The following is a 20039-nucleotide window of genomic DNA, read 5'->3' as shown; positions in this document are numbered from 1 at the left end:
TACGTATAAGGAGTTGGCGTAGTCAATCCTAGAGACGACTAACGCCAAAAGGGCTAAGGTAAGCGCCTCGGTGGTGAGAAAGCGCGCGATTTTCCGAATTTTGCGCAGTTGGAAAAAGCAAGAAGAGACAGTGGCATTTATCTGGGGCTTCATCGAAAGATCTTTGCTGATGATAACCCCCAGACTTTTGGCTGAGTCAACTGGACGAGGGGGAAGACCCAAGCTGGCAGGCCAAAAGTTGGAGTTCCAAGGGTTGGAAGGCCCCCCGACAAGAACCAATTTGGTCTTGTCGGGGTTAAGCTTAAGGTGGTTTGCCCCCATCCAGTTGCTAATGTGACAGAGGGTGGCTTGAAAGTCTAAAAACGACTGGTCCGAGGGGTCGATGTTGAAGACCAGCTGGATGTCGTCTGCGTAATTAAACGCAGTGACATTCCTATCTCACAGAGACCGGATCAGGGGGGTGAGGTATAAATTAAAAAGAAGCGGGGATAAGGAGGAGCCCTATGGTTATAAAAATTAGGGCGCTTAGAGGTAAAGAAGTATCGGCCCTGATTTTTAACTCAAAAATAGATAATGTATCCCAGGGGCGGAGATTAAGGTGGGAGGTGATCAACCCTGCAGACTTTCAGGAAAAATTGTTCAGGAATAATAACGACGACTTGAGTATATGTTTGGACATGTCTATTGACCCTAAGACAATTCCTGGTGCTTTTAGCCGTATCACAGATTATATAGCAGTAAACCTAACTAGAAAAAGCAAACCTAGGCCTAAAAAATGGAAAAGTTAGTTCAACCAAGCTTGTACTGATAGTCATATGGTCCTTCTAAAAGTATTAAAAGAATCTAGTAGGGACGTACAGAGGATTGCTGAGGCTAGAAGAACATATAAAAAAACTATTAAATTGAGGAAACACGAACTAAAAGACCTGGCATGGGAGGAACTGTCCAAGGTGAGTGTTCTGAAAAGCAGCACTCAATTTTGGAAAGTGATTAACAGCCCCCTGTTCAATGAGACAGATAATACAATCAGGGACTGTCTCATTGCCCCTGAAAAGTGGGTGGACCACTTCAGTGGCCTCTATGCGGAAATAAATCAGTCATCTTCTATCGTACAAGGTGTATCCATGCAGGCTGTTAAAATCAGCTTTACACAGGAGGAAGTCCTGGAGGCCATTGAGTCCACTGCTAAGGGGAAAGCTTCAGGCCCGGATGGGGTCCCGGCAGACTTGTATAGGGCCGATCCCGGTTACTGGGCAAAAGTGTTAACTTCTGTATTTAACGCGGTTGCCAAAATCAGCCCTCCAGCATCGTGGGGCAAAGCTGTCATCGTCCCAATATTTAAGAAAGGCTCAAGAGAGGATCCGGCATGTTATCGGCCGATCTCGCTCTTGGACTCGGCCGCAAAAATAATGAGGAAAGTGGTATTACAGCGGTTGACAGATTGGTTAGAAGATAACTCTATCATCTCGGACTTGCAGTACGGGTTTAGAAAGGGAAGAGGCACTGTAGGCCAATGCCTCAATTTACATCTGGTCATAGGGAAGTACACAGTGGCAAAGCAGGGGGACATACATTTAGCATTCATGGATTTGTCCACTGCATTTGACCTCGTGAACCGACAAAAACTGTGGACTTCCCTGCTACATTTGAGGCTGGACCCGGTGTTGATTTCCTTTCTTGCTGATATGCATCAGAATACCAGTGCTGCTGTCCGCTATGATGAGAATGGGAGCTTGACCGATGCACGGCCAGTAAAGCCAGGGGTAAGACAAGGGTGCATACTTGCACCCTTGTTGTTTACGCTTTATATTAATAATCTAGGGGACACACTAATCGGGGCATGTAAGGACATTCCGACAGTTGGCCAAAAAAAGATTCCGGCATTGTTGTATGCCGATGATACTGTCCTAATAGCGAGAACGGCAAGAGGGTTACAATCCCTATTAGATTGTTTTATCAAATTTATGGACTCCTTGGATCTGATGACTAATTTTAAAAAATCACATGCCATGTCAATTGGTGGAGGGCGGGCTAAAAAGGCATCATTCTTCTGCAAAGGGAAGGTACTTAGTAAAGTACCGTCCTTCCCGTACTTGGGGATTGTCTTTGATGACAGAAGGTCTTGGGTTATACAACGCACATTGAAAAAGAACACACTAGCTAGAGCCTCAAGTGCCCTGTTAGGGTTTGCTAAACGTTTGGGTTGCAAGCCTCTACCGACTCTAATGAAAATCTATAATGCAAAATGTGTACCGATGGTATTGTATGGGAGTGAGGTGTGGGGGTATACTGATGTGAAGGAGATCCAACGTACGGAAAATGTCTTTTGTAGAAAAGCGTTGTCGCTCCCTCAATCTGTACCTTCTTTTAACGTTCATGAAGATCTGGGAGTGGGCTACATCTGTGATAAAATCGCTGTGGCCCCACTGTTAGGGTGGCTGAGAATATGGGCACAAAAACAATCAAATAATCATTCAAGATTGTCTATCCCTAGATAAGGGCCTTGCTATACCTTGGCTCCGTTATATTAAATCCCAAACGGATCTTATGGGCTGTCCTGACCTGTTCACGAACCCCAGACCGCTAAGTAAAATGGCCATTAAGGCCATAGAGTCCCAATTCTTAAATAGACTAAAGCTACAAAGGGAAGAAGAGGAACTGTTAAAACCATCAGTTAGAAACTTTGTAATGTTAAGTATAGGGAGAGACATCCAGCTGTACTTGACTTACATAAATAAACCGTTTCATGTGTTTGTGTTGTTAAGATTCAAACACAACATATTACCTTCGTTGTTATCCTTCCCAAAAGGCTTCACAAAAAGGGGACTTTAGGGCCTTGCCCATGAGATAATTATTCTGAGCAAAATATGCTCCACATGATTTTTTTCTGTAAGTTCTATGTCCTGCCCCGCAAGAAATTTATCCTGCCGTTATTAAGGGCCTGTAATTTTGAGCAAGTAAGACCGGCCATGGTGTATCTACAAATGCTTGGGTCCGCTCTGGTGTGTTTTGGAGTGGCGAGTTACATTACAGGGGCCATCAGGTGTAGTAATAAACTGCAGTTATTGTAATCCTTTTTAGGTAAGCTCTTTTTTGAAGAGTCATTTTTATATAATCTGGGATAACTTTTTTAAGATATGCCTAACATTGGGTAACAGATTGTTTTTTTTAAATTTTTATAGTCATTTTTATTGTACAACAACTGCATCAAAATGTATTTAGCGGTGTGATATGTTAGTTTGTTATCATGTATCATTGTATGAGGTAATATTATGCTGTGCTTTGATGGTTTTAAAGTTTTAACCGAATAAAGCAAACCTTTAAAAAAAAAAAAAAGACTGGTGAGTCAGGGTTAGACAAGTCTGGTATGACTCTTTTCAGACTCATTTTATTCTCTTTTTCAGCCATCGTTGTGAGGTGTGTGTCCTCTTGCCAAGCAGCTTTGAGCACACCCGCTGTTGTTTTCGGTTGCTTGATAGAGTACTGTTGTTGAGTAATTTGTGTATGTCATGCTGTCTCGTACTACACTCAGTCATCCATCGATATGTGAATAACTTGTGGATTAGGTTTGCTCTATGCTCTTTGGGTTGTCGATATGGTCTGCATAACATCGTACATTCACTGGATCTGTATTAGTACTCCTGGTGTGTATTTTGTCCCCCCAAGACGTTGCTTGCTAAATGAGCATTCACAGTTAAACGTTTAAAGACCCCACAATGAACACAGACCGCTGATGTGTGCACAGGCCGGTATGCTGTCAGTCACCAATATGCTCTTAGGCCTTTCTAGAGATGTGTTGCTGTATTGATGGCTCAGGAATTTAGGCTGCATTATGAAACCGGTATGGCCTGTTTGTATCAAAATTGGTGTATGCAGAAAAGTGTTGGTGTAGTGGATATGGCCAAACAGTACTACCGTGGAGGTGCTTGGGTGTAGTAGATGCAGCGAACCAGCAGGCGTAAGAGGAGAGGAAAGCTCACTGCTAGAGGGGGTCTGCTCGCTGGTAGGATGAGGTTGAGGATCGTGCTACACAAGGAGCTGGTCACGCACCAATAATCGACCGTCATTTTGAGGATAGGCAAGTACAGTGGTGTTGATGGAATAAAGGACAGAATAGGGTGTTGGACAGGTCACTTCACTCCCCAAAAAGTTAGTATCATTAGCTTTCTTTTGATTCATGATGTACACCAAGTGATTAATGTGATTCAGAGACCGCAGCGTTATCGGAGGTCTCTACTCCCCGAACACATAGAGAGTAGCTCACAACAGCGATAGCACTTGACAAAGCATGAAAGTTTAACAGCTGCAGCGGTATGGCAAATATAGCATAAAGGTTCACTTTCGCAGGGGGTATGAATGCTTGTAGAATGAGATTTTAGCTCACTTTTGGCTCATGTTATACAGAAAGTCTTGCATTGCTATTTAGTCATTTTAGGGTCAGGCAAATCGCATGGTATCGCTGATACTGTGGACTAGTTAGATCCAGTATTGCCAGATTGGGTTATTTCCCGCACAAATGGGCAACATTTTTACCATTTGTGCAGGGAAAACCCATACCTGGCGGGGGGGCTACTTTTTGTGTGGATATATGCACACTGTGCGCAAAATTATGACTGGAGCAGCACTGACCACGATGAGGCTGTGGCGTGCTTATCACAGTGGTGCACTGTGTTGGCAAGGTCTAGATTTGCGATTGAGCCTGCAGCGTGCTGAGATTGGTGAGGTATTATTGGAGGAGGACCCCGGGCCGGCCTGTGCGCACTGCGCATAACCGTGACTGTCGAATCGATGAAGGATGTCTGTATTCTGTATATGCCTCCTTGCCTATGTACACATGGCTTGCCCCCAGCCCCCACCCCCACACACATTTGAGGCGGGCCGCAGCACACGTGTATTTGTAAGTACAAGCGCACCTGCTTGTACATGCTCAGCGCTGCGACCCCACCCTAGCTTAGTAGTGTGGAGCGGGCCCGTGGTACCATTTATGTGGGTCCTCAGGGCCATCAATCTTGTATTGCGAAAGCGCTACCAATGATGGCCCTGGGCATCATTTTTGGCCAGCCCCCATGTGGTGCTTTTTAATGCAGGGTGACCACGCGCTCTCTCTTTCGGTTTCGGTCACAGGGGACGGGCTGGACGTGTCAGTCTTACTGTGTGGTGTCACAGCCCACAGGCAGACTTGCTCTTCTGGTGGTGAATTGATTACTGCTTGCTGTGACACGCATGGGTCCTCCTGTCCTTCGTTTACTCTGAGTCCTGCACTGAGTCCCCCGATCGGAGACTCACTCACTGGACGGAGTGGAGTAGTCACGTTCACCGCACCCATGCGGAGTCAGGCTCGGAGACAGCGTGCCCTGGGCCTGGACTTGCCTTGTGTGCTGCTGTGGCCCCGTGGGTGTGGCACGGCCCCAGCCTTCCCTGGCCTTGAGTAGCTGCCTTCAACTTGAGGACGCCAGGACATTTCAGAGAACTGCTGGTGAGAAGATGCGCACCCCCTGCCCTAATCTAAGTAAGTGACATTTAATTTTTATCTTTTTGTCCAGGCTATACAGCAGCAGTAGGAGCTGGTCTGGGTTGAAATTTATGCCACAGAGCGGGTGTGCACTGACCAATACATTCCTGGCCAAGTGCAGGCGCAGCCAACCTCATATTTGTTAAATTAACTTCAGGGTGGTGGTTTAAGGTATCTCTCTGGTCCTGTTTTTCGTGACATCACACGAAGTAACATCAGATAGGAACCCACACATTTGTTTTTAGTAGGTATATCATAATTCCCACACATTTGTTTTTATTAGGTACATCATGAGTACATTAAGCGCATTATGAGATTTAATACATTTTGTTTTAGGCTTGTGCTGAAAAAGTGGCAAAGCCCGACGCAAAATGTGGGCCTCAACTAATTTTACACATTTTTTTTTAAACCCTACCATAACGAAATTGGCAACAAGGAGAAGCATTGGAGTAATCTGTTATGCTTAATTGGTTGTAAAGTCTGCGTTTTCTAATAGTTTATGGGGTTAAGACATCTGCAGAGGTGCCCAGTAAATATCAGGGAATAATAAATGGTGAGATATCTCTGGAGGTTAAAGTATTTATTGGAGAGATCTCGGTGTTGTGTAGTCCCAGATCTGAATCAAGGTAGTTTAGAAGGTTAATGTGTCTCCTGCAAATTACATCATATAATATGCAGATGACAGAATATTTTTGAATGTAGCTAGGTTAGTGGGCTACTGCTTTGAACACAGATCCTTTTGTTACTTGTAGTTCATATTTAGTAAACCTTTTAATATTGCTCATTGAGCTATGTAGGATATGTGACAGCTACATCTATTAACCCTCACTGAATCATGCAACACATCTTGCATGATTTATTGTCAATGTGTATGTTATGTAAAGCACTCTGACACCCTGCATTGTGTTGAGCAGCGCTATAAAAGAAATGAAATAGTGCTATTTAAATTGTGTGTAAAAAGTCAAGCATGCCTCTCTTAAGTACCTGTGAAAAGATAAGCTATGTACTTGTGTTTCCCTCTATTGCATTTACATTTAAGTGTGAGGTTCCAAGCCACTTGATAAAAAAGAAGGCCTGATGGCCCCTTAACTTGGCCTTTATCATTAAATTAACAACTGGGACTAGACAAAACATGGATCCCTCCAGCAAATACACTATCCTCCAGAGTTTTCTTACCAGGGGCATATGTGCAAGGAAAAAGAGCATTCTGGATGTTAAATGAGATGTTGTTTTTTTACAAGTGTAATATGCATTTTGAATCAATACATCATGCATAAAATGCAGTCATATGAGATGCATGGAATTCTAAAGGGGTGATGCCGAATGCACTAACTGTGACCTGTTCTGTTGGGGGCATGTTCCCAGGGTGCTAAGTATTCAAATGTTGTACTAAAGGAATGTGGTTTGTAACACATGGTGTAGGATTCATTTTGTATTCTGTATTGTTTCAATAAAAAGTGCATTACAATCTATTTGATAGGTCTGTTGATTACAGTAGGTAAATGATGTAGCAAATGTTAACATTGCATGTTGGGAGTGACATTTTATTGGGATTGACAGTACTTCTGTGTAACATGCAAAGGGGAAAGCTTGTCTGCTTCTCACAAATTTGAGTCTGACATGGGAAGTTGAGTGAGTATGAAGGGTATTCTATTAGGATGTATTAATTTTTGATGTGATCATTAAGCTGTACTTGTTTGTTATAGACAGATGGAACACTAAAGCATACCTATGTATACTCCCTGAATAAGAGGGAGTCGCCACCCTTTGTCCCACTCTCCATTTCAAAGCATGACTAATCCAACTTAGACTCTATTGTCAGCCCTAGAAAAAATTACTTGCCCGAGCTCAGTCAACAACACTTGGAGTCTCTTTTGATTTTACTGGTGTTGTACCCCAAATTAATGAAATGACACCCTTGGACAAGCACAATGTAGAGGTATGCTACCACGAGTGGCTTGTGCAGGTAAGAGCAGTGGGGCAGGGTGGGATGGGTTGCAGGAGATTTGATAGATGACCCAGAGGGAAAATGTATTAAACAATGTTCCCTTTTCTGTCGAATCCCCCCACCCACCCCCTCTTACCTGCATAGGCTGCTCCTGTATGATACAGTATCCATTGCACACAGGCATTTCTAGATAGTATTTTGTTATTGCTTAGTACATGATTGGCAGTGAGCTAGGGACAGTGATTGCATTTTGTCCCCTGCAATTTTAGGTACTCGTCCGGCCTTATCCAGACATAGTTCATCATTGATCAGCTCCCAGCTGACTTGGCAATTTATTTATTGCACGATGGGCAAGTAGGCACAATATCAAAAAATATACAGAAAAGACTGAGAGTTGTATCTGAACTAAAAAGATGGATTTCCCCTGTAAAAACAGATTATAGCAAAGCTGCATGCAAGTACTGCCATATAGACACCCGTGCTCATTATAATGATTTGAAGCAACATGCAGCAAACAAAAAACACCGCTCATGCTGTACTGCAGCGAGCACATCTATGGCAGCCTTTGTACAGCCTATCCCTTTGATATCTAAGGAACAGAAAAGAAGAGGAATCAGGTTTGCCATATAAACTGATTGTTGTACATCCATTAATAATATAGATGGGTATGGTGAAATTTTGAAAGATGAATTCCCTGCCTTCCAAATGCACCACAGCAAATGTACAGCACTAATTACTTCTGTGTTGGACCCATATTTCAAAGTGGAATTGCTGAAGATATTGGAACATCACCATTTTCTTTATTGATTGATGAATTAACTGAGATTGAAGTGAAAAAACTGCTGTGCATTTGTATAACACATTTCAGCAAAAAGCTTAACAAATTTGTAAGCGATTTCCTTGCCATAGTAGAATTAGATCAGGCCTGTTCTGAAGATGTAGCAAATGCAGTCCTAAACTTGCTTGTAACTTGTAACCTTGAGATTAGAAATGTAATTGGCATTGACACAGACGGGGAAAGCCTCATGTGTGGGAGGCACCACTCATTATTTACCTTGTTGCGAGATAAGTAAGTTTCCTTGCAACTTGTGTGCTGGTTTTGCCACTCCCTTGACATCATTGCTAAGAAAGCAAGAAGTTGTATCTCACATTGGACGGAGGCATGCCCCTGAAATTAATTTATCCTAGCGAAACACAGTGGCTAGTGATGACTGATTATGTAGAGTGTTTACTAGATCAATATGATGCCTTACAATTACACTTTTGCACAGCATCCTACGTGGAACACTGCTATGCAGCAAGGATGTTCCAAGAAATGTATCACGATGACACAAATCTACTTTACCTCACTTTCTTGAAGCCAGTGCTCCAAGAAATAAAGGTAGGTAAAATATTTCAGCTAGAATATGGGGATGCACTCCAGATCTTCTGTGACCTATATACTTTGTACTTCTCCATACTTAAAGTAGTGGTGGGTGAATATCTGGCTCGCCTTCCTGAGTCTGTCAGCATGCTAAAAAAAATTACGTGTGAGTCCCCAAAAAGTACTTGCAGATTCCAAACTTCCTGTAACTGACTTATCAGATACATTTTTCACATATCTATTGGAAGTACTGGAGTCACAGTGGAGAAGTGTATCCTTATGCTCATTTCCTGACACTTAAAGCATAATATCCTTTGGGATAGAAGTGTATAAGTACACAGATGCTGCTGTCAACCATTGTTTGCACATGCTGGCAATGGGTGCTAAAAATGTAGACTCTCTGGATATCCAATGCTCATGTGGAAAGAGTATTTTCCAAAATGACGCTGCTAAAACATCATAGACTGCTATTGGCATGTATTACTTTTAGGATTACCACAGTTATTTCAGTAAAGATGGATAGGTGATCATTTGTGTCTTGCAGGTGAGACAAACATGCTTTATTTAACTTTCTTAAAGCCTGTTCTTCAAGATATAAAGGGAGGTAAATTCTTTCAGCTAGAATCTGGAGAGGCACTCCACATCTTCCTATATGCTCTGTTCTTGTCCAAACTGAAAAGGATACTTCAAATGTTTTCACCTGTAATCAAGAGCAATTGCTCAGCCTAGATTTGCAAATGCAAATGATTTAGATTTCACATCAGGGTATGGATCATATACTAACTTTCATTAAGAAACTGGAAGAAAGTAACCACACCTCTGTCTTTAAGGGTGACATTGTGAAAATGTTGTTTATGAAAGTACTGGCCTGTGAAATATCCATTTTGTCTTCCAAAATCACTGGGCATGCTAATAAAATTCCTAAGGTTGAAGTTGAAAGTCTTCATGCTCATTTGCTGGGAGACGTCAAACCTAGTATACTTCTGAATGAAAGTGTATACCTACACTGATGCTGCAGGCAACCATTGTTTTCATAAGATTACTGTAATGTATCCTGTGCCATTGCCATGTATAAACTGTAGAATAGCACAGTTATGGCAGTAAGAGATTGTGGGCCAGATGTACGACCCATTTTTGCATGCACAAACGGGTTTCGAACCCGTTTGAGCATGCATAAACATATTGAGCCATGTACATAGCCCATTTAGTGCGTCACAATTTTTTTGTGCCTCGCTAAATATGTTTTGCTACTTTCTATTTTGAAGGGGCGTTCCCTTCCAAATTGCGAGTCTCAAAACAATGTACTAATGTTTTGCAACCGTAATTGTGGTTGCAAAACACCTGCAATTACCACCTACTTCAAGTAGGTGGTAATGCTCTTGTAAAGGGGACCCCTTCCCCTTTGCAAATGCATGCAAAATAATTTTTTAAGGGCAGGCAGTGGTCCCAGGGACCAATGCTTGCCCTTAAAAAATGAAACAAAAACGTTTCATTTTTATTTTTTTAAATGCATCCCGTTTTTCTTTAAGGAAAACGGGCTGCATTTAAAAAAAAAACTGTTTTATTAAAAAAAATTAAAAAAGCAGTCCCAGACATGGTGGTCTGCTGAGTCCAGCATGCCACCATCCCTGGGAGGGCTGGCACTCACCATGGGCTCGCACATTTTGAGGGACTCGTTCATAAGAATGAACCTACCAATTTGCAAACCAATTTGGAATCGCAAAACAGTGTAAACACACTGTTATACATGTCATTTAGCGCCTTGCAATTTGCAACTCGCAATGCGTCACAAATTGCGAGGCGCTAAATGAAAGGGTCGTGCATCTGGCCCTTAGAGAATGAAACCTACATTTAGAATAAAGGCTGCTACAAGAATTTTGGAAATCTGCATAGTCTTTATTGATTGATGGCTCAGCAGATGTGGTGGTTACAAAATGTGCATGTACCTAAACTACTAGAGTCGAAAGCAAGACCCGCTAGTAGGCAACTGCCATGGCTTCATGGAATTAAAGCAGGCCTGTACAAAAAATTTAGCAAATGCAGTACTTCGCTATCTTGCAACTTGTGAGTCGCAAACCATTCACTGCCTCAATGAGTCATTAAGATTCATGTTATCAGCCTTGTCTACTTACAGGTACATGCCTTAATATGCACACTGGAGGTGCTTCGTGTCTACAGGTGAAAGGGTATGACCTTCTTGATTGAGACTTATGAGTGCCAAACACACATGTGTATGTTTATTAGAGCAACATGAGGTCTTAAAATTCTAAATTCACACTGCTATGCATCAGGAATGCTTCATGCAATTTATCAAGTCAGCCACACATATTTTCCCCTTACTTTGATGAAGAAAGTGCCTTTGTCATGTATTAGCTCTAGGATTACCACAGTTATGCCAGTACAGATGGAGATGATCGTTTGTCTCTTGCAATATCAGGTAGTCCCCTGCCCTCTCATCAAGACAAAGTTCATCATTGAGCAGCTTATCCCAGCAGCCTAACAATTGCAGTTTAAAGAGGGCAACATGAGCAAGTGAGTTCAATATATAAAAAGCAGTGGTAGTGGTTTCTTAATTCAAAGTATGTATTACGCAATAAAATTAGATAATACCAAGGCAGCATGCAAGTACTGCCCCATAGAACTGGATGCCCAATATAATGATTTGAAGCAACCTGCAGCAAACTTTGTGTGTGAGTGATTGACTGAACCATTCGGAGTTTCACTTTACCAGCTGTCTACTTTACAGGTACATGTTGTCAGAGGACTGATGCGCACTTGCTAGATGATAGCAACATCCAGCCAAAAGCTGCCACACTTGAAATACAAAAAAGAAGTGGTTTGATGTTTACAGGGACTTGCCTCTCAACCCTTGAAACGAGCCTATGGAGCATAGGATGTGACTATTTACCTTGCTTACGGTCTTGAACTGGAAGAAACTCAACTGGCTCCTGCTAAGGGCTTTAATGTGTCCAGCCAAAAGCTGCTAAACTTGAAATACAAAAACGAAGAAGGGATTTAACCCCTACCATGCTGCTGTCGGACAATGGCCGACGCGGCCCCGCCCGTTTTGCAGAAGTGCCGCACTTCCGCAAAATCAACGGCGCATGAAACTGGTAATGAGCAATACGTAGTAACCCTGTGCCGGCCATGTTTACAGGGACTTGCCTCACCCCTTTAAAAGAGTGTATGGAGACATATGATGTGCCTATTGACCTTGCTTACTGCCTTGAACTGGAAGAAACCCAACTGACTCCTGTTAAGGGCTTTAATGTGTCCAGCCAAAAGCTGACAAACTTGAAGTACAAAAAAGGAGCGATTTAATGAGCAATTCATAGTTTCCCTGGGCCGGTCATGTTTACAGGGACTTGCCTCACCCCTTGAAACCAGCGTATGGAGGCATAGGATGTGCTTATTGACCTTGCTTACTGTCTTGAACTGGAAGAAACCAAAATGGCTCCTGCTGAGGGCTTTAAAGTGCCCAGCCAAAAGCTGCTAAACTTGAAATACAAAAAAAAGAAGTGATTTAATGAGCAATTCGCAGGTTTCCTGTGGCGGCCATGTTTACAGGTTCTTGCCTCAGACCTTGAAACAAGCGTATGGAGGCATAGGATGTACCTATTGACCTTGCTTACTCTCTTGAACTGAAAGAAACCAAAATGGCTCCTGCTGAGGCTTTTAATGTGTCCAGCCAAAGGCTGCTAAACTTGAAATACAAAAAAGAAGAAGGGATTTAATGAGCAATACGTAGTAACCCTGTGCTGGCCATGTTTACAGGGACTTGCCTCACCCCTTTAAAAGAGCGTATGGAGGCATAGGATGTGCCTATTGACCTTACTTACTGTCTTGAACTGGAAGAAACCCAAATGGCTCCTTTTAAGGGCTTTAATGTGTCCAGCCAAAAGCTGCCAAAATTGAAGTACAAAAAAGGAGTGATTTAATGAGCAATTCATAGTTTCCCTGGGCCGGTCATGTTTACAGGGACTTGCCTCACCCCTTGAAACCAGCATATGGAGGCATAGGATGTGCTTATTGACCTTGCCTACTGTCTTGAGCTGGAAGAACCCCAACTGGCTCCTGCTAAGGGCTTTAATGTGTCCAACTAAAAGCTGCCAAACTTGAAATACAAAAAAGAAGAAGTTATTTAATAAGCAATTCGCTGTTTCCCTGTGCCGGCCATGTTTACAGGGACTTGACTCACCCCTTGAAAATAGCGTATGGAGGCATAGGATGTTCCTACTGACCTTGCTTATTGTCTTGAACTGGAAGAAACCCAACTGGCTCCTGATAAGGGCTTTAATGTATTCAGCAAAAAGCTGCCAAACTTGAATTACAAATAAGAGTGATTTAATGAGCAACTCGTAGTTTCCCTGTGCCGGCCCTGTTTACAGGGACTTGCCTCACTCCTTTAAACGAGCGTATGGAGGCATAGGATGTGCCTATTGACCTTGCTTACTGTTTTGAAGTGGAAGAAAACCAACTGGCTCCTGATAAGGTCTTTAATGTGTCTAGCCAAAAGCAGCCAAACTTGAAATACAAAAAAGAAATGATTTAATGAGCAATTTGTAATTTCCCTCTGTTGGCCCTGTTTACAGGGACTTGCTTCACCCCTTAAAACGAGGGTATGGAGGTATAGGATGTGCCATTGACCTTGCTTACAGTCTTGAACTGGAAGAAAACCAAATGTGAGCAGGTGTGTCAGAGTACTGATGCAATCTTGCTAGCACAAAGCGACGTCCAGCCAAAAGCTGGCAAACCTGAAATCGAAAATCCAGAAGTTTAACACAATTGCTGTTCATATTGAGAAGTGAGTGACCATTTTTAAATGTATACTTTTAATGTGTAATGTAATGCAAAATTAAGGCACTGAGTTCTACAGACTTTCTTAAAAAAGAATTTAGAGGGAGCAGTAATTTGCACATAACACTATTGCTGCCTTCTTTAATCTCTTTGGGCCAGATGTAGGAGGCCAAATAGCGACCACAAACGCTGAAATACGCAGAATTTCATCCTCTGCGATCGGAATTTGGCTCTGAGCAACGTAGGTAAGATTAAACCCACTTGCAAAATAAGGAATCGCAAAAATTGCGATTCTTTATTTTGCGATTGCATTTAAGGAATCGCACATTGCGATTCCTTAAATGCAATGTGAGTAGCACAAAAGAAAGTGCACTTTAGCGTTAATGAATCGCTAATTACCACCAACTTCAAGTTGGGGGTAACTATTGATTTCTTTAAAAAAACACTTTTTTGCTTTTTTAAAAGTGCCATGTGGCACACATTCATGCCCTGAGGGCATGTATGTGCATATGTGCATCACATGTGCACACATGCACATTTCCGGGGTGCAACAGGGTGTCCTTTTGGAACCCTTGCACCCTTGAAATTACACCCGAAATTTGCGAGTGCCTCTTGGTTACTCACAAACTGCGAGTGCAAATCCTATTAATTCCTATGGCCTTCTTGGCCCATAGGAATGAATGGGATGGTATTCCTTGATTGCGAATCTCAATTTGCGATTCGCAATTAAGGAATATTAGGGAATCACAAATATTTTTGCAATTCCTGCCTACATTCAATTTAGCAAGTCCTTAACCTCTTCACTGCGGCGCGAATTCCGCCGCAGTGCTAAACATTCCAATCGCGAATTGGAATGAGAGGCCTGCACGGGTCCAGTGTTGTCTCAGATGTAGAATAAGATGACCCTAATGATATTGTATTAATCCTGCGATGTTCAGAGCTCATTTTTATTACTTTAGCTCATGGGCTCGATATGAGGATGGAGTTATTTGGTTTTATTATCTGTCTCCCTGGGTCGGAGCTGCAGGCTCACGCAGCAATCTTCTTAGTACTCTAAGCCGCGCCCCTGTATTTGAACTGCTGAAATAATCTTAAATATACTATCAGTGATATGCTTAAAAAGGTCCGAATGTTCCTTAAACTAAAGAAACTATAATATTCTATGGCTATTGAGGGTCACTTTGTTGTCTCATTGATGAGCAAGCAAAAAAAGCATATGAACCACTCGGCATTCAGCTCTGCCCTGCATGCTTTTGCCACACCAAGCAGGTGGGGATTTTTTTATATGGCCTGCTGTTGTTCACCATGAGAGCAGAGGCCAGGGCTGCTGACAAACTGACTCGGCGATGTGCCACCTGCCAGGGGCTAAATTACCTTGTTGGACTGTAAAGCTGGTATAACCTGTCTGTCATCTGAACCTCAGAGATCCATGTCATTTCTTTTTTTCCACTCTACCCTTCCAAGTAGACTCTCAGTCATAAAATATACCTTTTCTATTTGGAACGGCCAGGATGCCAAAAATTAAAACAAGTGGAATTTAAATGTGAAGAAAAAGTCATTACTCACTACTTGTCTCGGAGTCCAAATGCAGCCTTCACTACAGTGGTGGCAGGAGGAAGACATCCACTTTCAAGTGCATCCTAACACAAATATTAGTGTTTTTGAAAAAAAAAAGCATTCGGTACCTTGAACAATTCATCCTAAAGAGATGAACATATTTGTTGAAATGATCCGGTAGATGTACGGCAAAAAAATGGTTACGGGGAAAAAGATAAAATTGCATTTTGGACAGATATTTTGCTCAACTGCAAGCACCCTTGCTCCATCAGCAATCATTTTCTATGAAAACATGTTTGTAGAAATCGTTTTTATCTAGGAAACAACCACAATTTGCAGCCAATGTTGTTTTGAGTTTGGCGTGGTATAACAGCCATATTTCTGTATCGAGAAGCAAGACACTTTTAATGGTGGATGCGATCAGGGAAAGCAGGACGCACACTATTTACATATATTAGAGTTTTCTCTGTAGCAGTGTTTGAGGCTGCAGTAGTTAAGACTGCACCTAGGGAGGCATACAGTGAGTTAAAAGATTGTTTCACAGAACTATGAAGAAATGTCCAGTAACGATTTTTGTGGTAAAATTGTTAGAGACATTTTGTTGAATAAACTTATGTAATTCTCGATACTACTTTGGAAAATCCGTCAAGCATTTAGAAAAGGAAGATGGCAACTAGAAAAAATTTAATAAAAGAATAACACTAATATAACAAATGATGCAAATAAATATGAAATACATAGCAAGACAAAAGAATAGTTACTTCATTTCTGCACTCGTTCTAATACCATTAATTTATTTCGAACTTACTGTCCAAAAATCTGCCATGCTGCCAATAGATTGAAATGTTACACCATTGTCTGCGGATGTTCCCAAGAAGAGGTTTGACATCACTTTTGTGTAGTAATAGGTATTAGAACTTGTCATTCCATATGTTACTGGAACAAAAGAGAAATGACGTTGAAATGTGAAAACATTAGAAGGATCTATGACAGTATTTAGTCTTGTTTTCAAACAATGGTTATACTAAAAGGCATTGACATTCATACGTTTCGTATTTTTTTTAAATTAACATCAACATGGCGAATGTCAGAAACTCACTTTGCAAAAATAATTCTATTGTTAATGATAAGAATTCGGTATAACCATAAATCCGTATGAGACAACACCTAAAACAGGGCAAGGGATGGTACTGGAAGCAGGAAATCGTGTCCTTGAGCTACACTTGGTCACTGCTGGTTTTCTAGTCTGAGGTGGCAGAGCCGGGCTAGGGGGTTTCTTCAGTGGTAAGAAACAGTGACGCTTACATTGTAAAGAAGTGGTGAGCCACAGTCAATTCACTGGTTACTATCAGAGACCTGTAAGATGGTGGACTCGACAGTGGAATAAATCAGTTGAACCTCAGCACAGCGCTGTATGAGGTTAGCAGGTTGGTATGGCACTTTTGAGACCAGGTGTGCTGATGGGTATCAAAGCAGTAAAGAAGTAGGGCAGCAGTTATCTCCCCAGAAACTCAAGGCTACTCCTGGAACACAGGAGTGTGGAGAATGACCAGTACTGGACCAAACAGGCCGAAGTCTAAAGGCAAGATCTTGACTTGGTCTCTGAAAAGCCACAGAATAATGAATGCCTGCACAAACAAATGGAGCTCAGAACTGGCCGTCTGAAGTTGGACAATAGTAAAGCAATAAGTGATTGTTCCAGTGAATGCTTAAACTCTCCAAGTGCCCTCATCTATCTCCCTCACTCGCATTCTATCATAAAATCTGTTTTTCGGAAGATCAATTCCTAATAAGAGTAGTAACGAATGTGTACATATTCTTACTGCTAATGCTCTAGTATTATGACAAATGCAAGATGCTTGTGAGACATTTTTAAACTGTGCACCTTAGTGGTAGGCTATATGGAGGGGAGACATCCTTTACAACGCAACTTTTACCACGCAGTGCTGTTACAACGCAGGTTTTACAACGAAAACCATTACAACGCATTGCACTGGGGGGCGCTCTAGGATAGGGAATAGTTTTAATTTACTATCCAACACCTTCCCTAGTGTCCACGGGGACTGGAGTTGGAATAGTAAATTAAACTATTCACTATCCAGCACCCATAAGCGCTATGCGTTGTAAAGGTTTGCGTTGTAATACTTGCGTTGTAACAGCATGCGTGGTAAAAGCATGCGTTGTAACGTCATACATCCATATGGAGGGAGGAAGTAGATCCCTTCAAACATTCAAGGCCGAACAAAACTGTAAAGTGTTGGCAAAGCCAATTGGTCTCTTTTTTTATGTCTCTCATGTACTGGCACCTGCGCCATTTATTATGAACATACTTTCCTATACACATGCACTAGGGGCTTTGATCCAGCTTTTTTCAGCCCTTGGTGTCTATGAATCAGTAACCATAAGCCTTTGCCTGAACGCATTGTAAATAGCATCTTGAGTCAGCCCACTGGAGTATTTTAGTCTCACCTACTTTATATTGACTATTTGCGTGTATTCCTCAGCCTCATTTAGAATTTGTGAGACTATTTCACGACTTTTAATGTGTTCACAAAGCAATCCCTTTTTAGGACTGATGTTAGCGCAGACCTTTTAATTTTACTAAAATATATATAAAATACTTACATATAGGGGCTTTCACCAACCTCTCTTCATCTTCATCTTCGCCTTAAATTAAACGGCAACAAGACCGAGGTGCTCGTGGTGGGGAGGAACCCATCTGTTTGGTCATCGGCGTGGTGGCCCCCATGTCTAGGAGAGGTCCCAACGCCCCGTCAAGAAGTCAAAAACCTAGGTGTCTGGCTCGATTCTGACATATCCTTTGGACCCCAGATAGACCGAGTGGCGGGTGTATGCTTCAGCGTCTTAAAAAGCCTACGGAAGGTCCTTGTTCTCCTTCCTACGTCCGCCCGTAGAACGCTGGTGCATGCACTCGTCACATCGCGGTTGGACTACGGTAACCTATTGTATCTGGGAGCAACCTGTAAGGCAATAAACCGCCTTCAGGTTTTACAGAACGCGGCAGCACGCCTTATTCTAAACCTCCCTAAAAGATCGAACTCCAAAGCTGCCCTTCAGACCCTCCACTGGCTGCCAGTAAGAAGCAGAATTGAATTCAAAGCCCTCTGCACCTGCCATCGCATCCTTGCTAGGAAGGCGCCAGCACCACTCCAGAACCTTGTCACTAGGCATGTACCATCTCGCGCTATGCGCTCCTCATACGGAGGCCTACTAAAGGTCCCCAGGGTAAGCAGGACCCGCATGGGAGGGAGGTCCTTTCGCTACTTGGTGGCGAAGAGTTGGAACGCCTTACCTCTTAACCTTCGCTTGGATCCCTCAGAACCAAGCTTCCGAAAGAAACTTAAAACACATCTATTTCTAGGATAACCGGGTCTTTCCCCTACGTCTGTCTCTGAGCTTTCAGTTCCAGCGCGGGGACACGCTTCTGCGTAACCAGGCGCTATATAAATCTCCCTTATTATTTATTATTATCCATTGGTCTGTTTAGCCATTTACATTTTCTTCTGTCCACTACAATATATAGCATGAGGCAGTGGGTCAGCCTACTCAAGCCACTGGGTAATGTCTCTTTGAGTGATTGCATCTTGCTCTCTCACAGAGAAACCATCTACACATAAGCTAGTTACCTTCAGTACCAGTGTTTTTGGTTTTATTTTATAATCACTTTAGTGTTGCCTTTGTGTTTAGAGCCTGATGTGATAGCATGCCGTTTCTGATACACAGTTCATCTTTATCGTATCCCATCTCCTGCCCCATGCTGTTCTAAATTCCAGTTAGAGTGTTTTGCTTTTCAGATTTCTGCTTTTTCACAGCATTCCAGATCATATTATGGGAGAACAGCCATTACAACGCGGGGATTACCCCGCACTGCCATTACAACACGGGGATTACAACGAAAGTCGTTACAACGACTTTCGCTGGAGGGCGCTGTTTTTATAGGGAATAGTTTAATTTTCTATCCAACACCTTCCCTACTGTCAACGTGGGCTGGAGTTGGAATAGAAAATTAAACTATTCCACTATCCAGCGCCCTCCAGCGAAAGTCGTTGTAACGACTTTCATTGTAATCCCCGCGTTGTAATGGCATGCGGGGTAAAAGTCCGCGTTGTAATGACATACAACCCATATTATGTCTATTAGAAACTGTTTTGTATTAAATTATACTCTTTATTTTTTTTATTTCTGTACATCTTTCTTTCTTTTCTTTGTTCTATTTTCTTTGTTCTATTTTTTCTTTTCTTTGTTCACCTTTTTCTTTTTCTATCCTTTTTCCTTCCTTCTTTCTGTCTCTTTTTCTTCCCTTCCTTTCCTTTTCCTTTTTCTATTTCTTTTTCTCTTTACTTCTTTTTCTTTCCTTCTTTCCTTTTATTTTTTCCCTCTCCTTCCTTCCTTCTCTTTCATTTTCTCTCTACTTCCTCCCTTTCTTTCTTCCCTCCTTCATACTTTCTTTCATTCATACTCAATCAAAATTCTTTATTCGGTGACCACACCATAAAAGTTCTCAAAATACCATAAAAATCATGCCAGATGTAAAACAATGTACTTAAAGCTTATAGACTGCTACAATACAGGTCAACAAGTCTGCATAATTTCATTGTAGCAGGTAACAAGTGCTAACAGCCTGAGAAACAATCCACTGAAATATTAGATCTTCAAATTTCATAGGAATACTGTCATGAGCTGTATTGTTTCCTAATGCTTAAAGCAACTCAAAATAAAATTTCAATGTGAAAAAACATACTTCAGGTGTTGCTGGTTGCGTACAAAGAAGAGCAGCATGGTAACATCTAATATTAGCAGCACGTAGACAGGGTTCTAAGAAGCACTTATGTGTGAAGGGT

At 42.0% G+C, this 20039-nt stretch overlaps 1 protein-coding gene across 1 annotated transcript in view; it reads right to left on the bottom strand.

The window, feature by feature from the left end:
- PKD2L1 (polycystin 2 like 1, transient receptor potential cation channel) overlaps positions 1–20039 on the bottom strand; it is a 2231834-nt gene that overhangs the window by 1771848 nt on the left and 439947 nt on the right. Inside the window, exon 3 of the mRNA XM_078641081.1 lies at positions 15986–16113. Coding sequence (XP_078497207.1) covers positions 15986–16113 — 128 coding nt within the window. The remainder of the gene's footprint in view (positions 1–15985; positions 16114–20039) is intronic.

Source organism: Lissotriton helveticus, chromosome 5_1, assembly GCF_964261635.1.
Source record: "Lissotriton helveticus chromosome 5_1, aLisHel1.1, whole genome shotgun sequence".
Lineage (NCBI taxonomy): Eukaryota > Metazoa > Chordata > Amphibia > Caudata > Salamandridae > Lissotriton > Lissotriton helveticus.
Note: the sequence above shows the minus strand (reverse complement) of the source record. Positions and strands in the feature narration are given on the sequence as shown.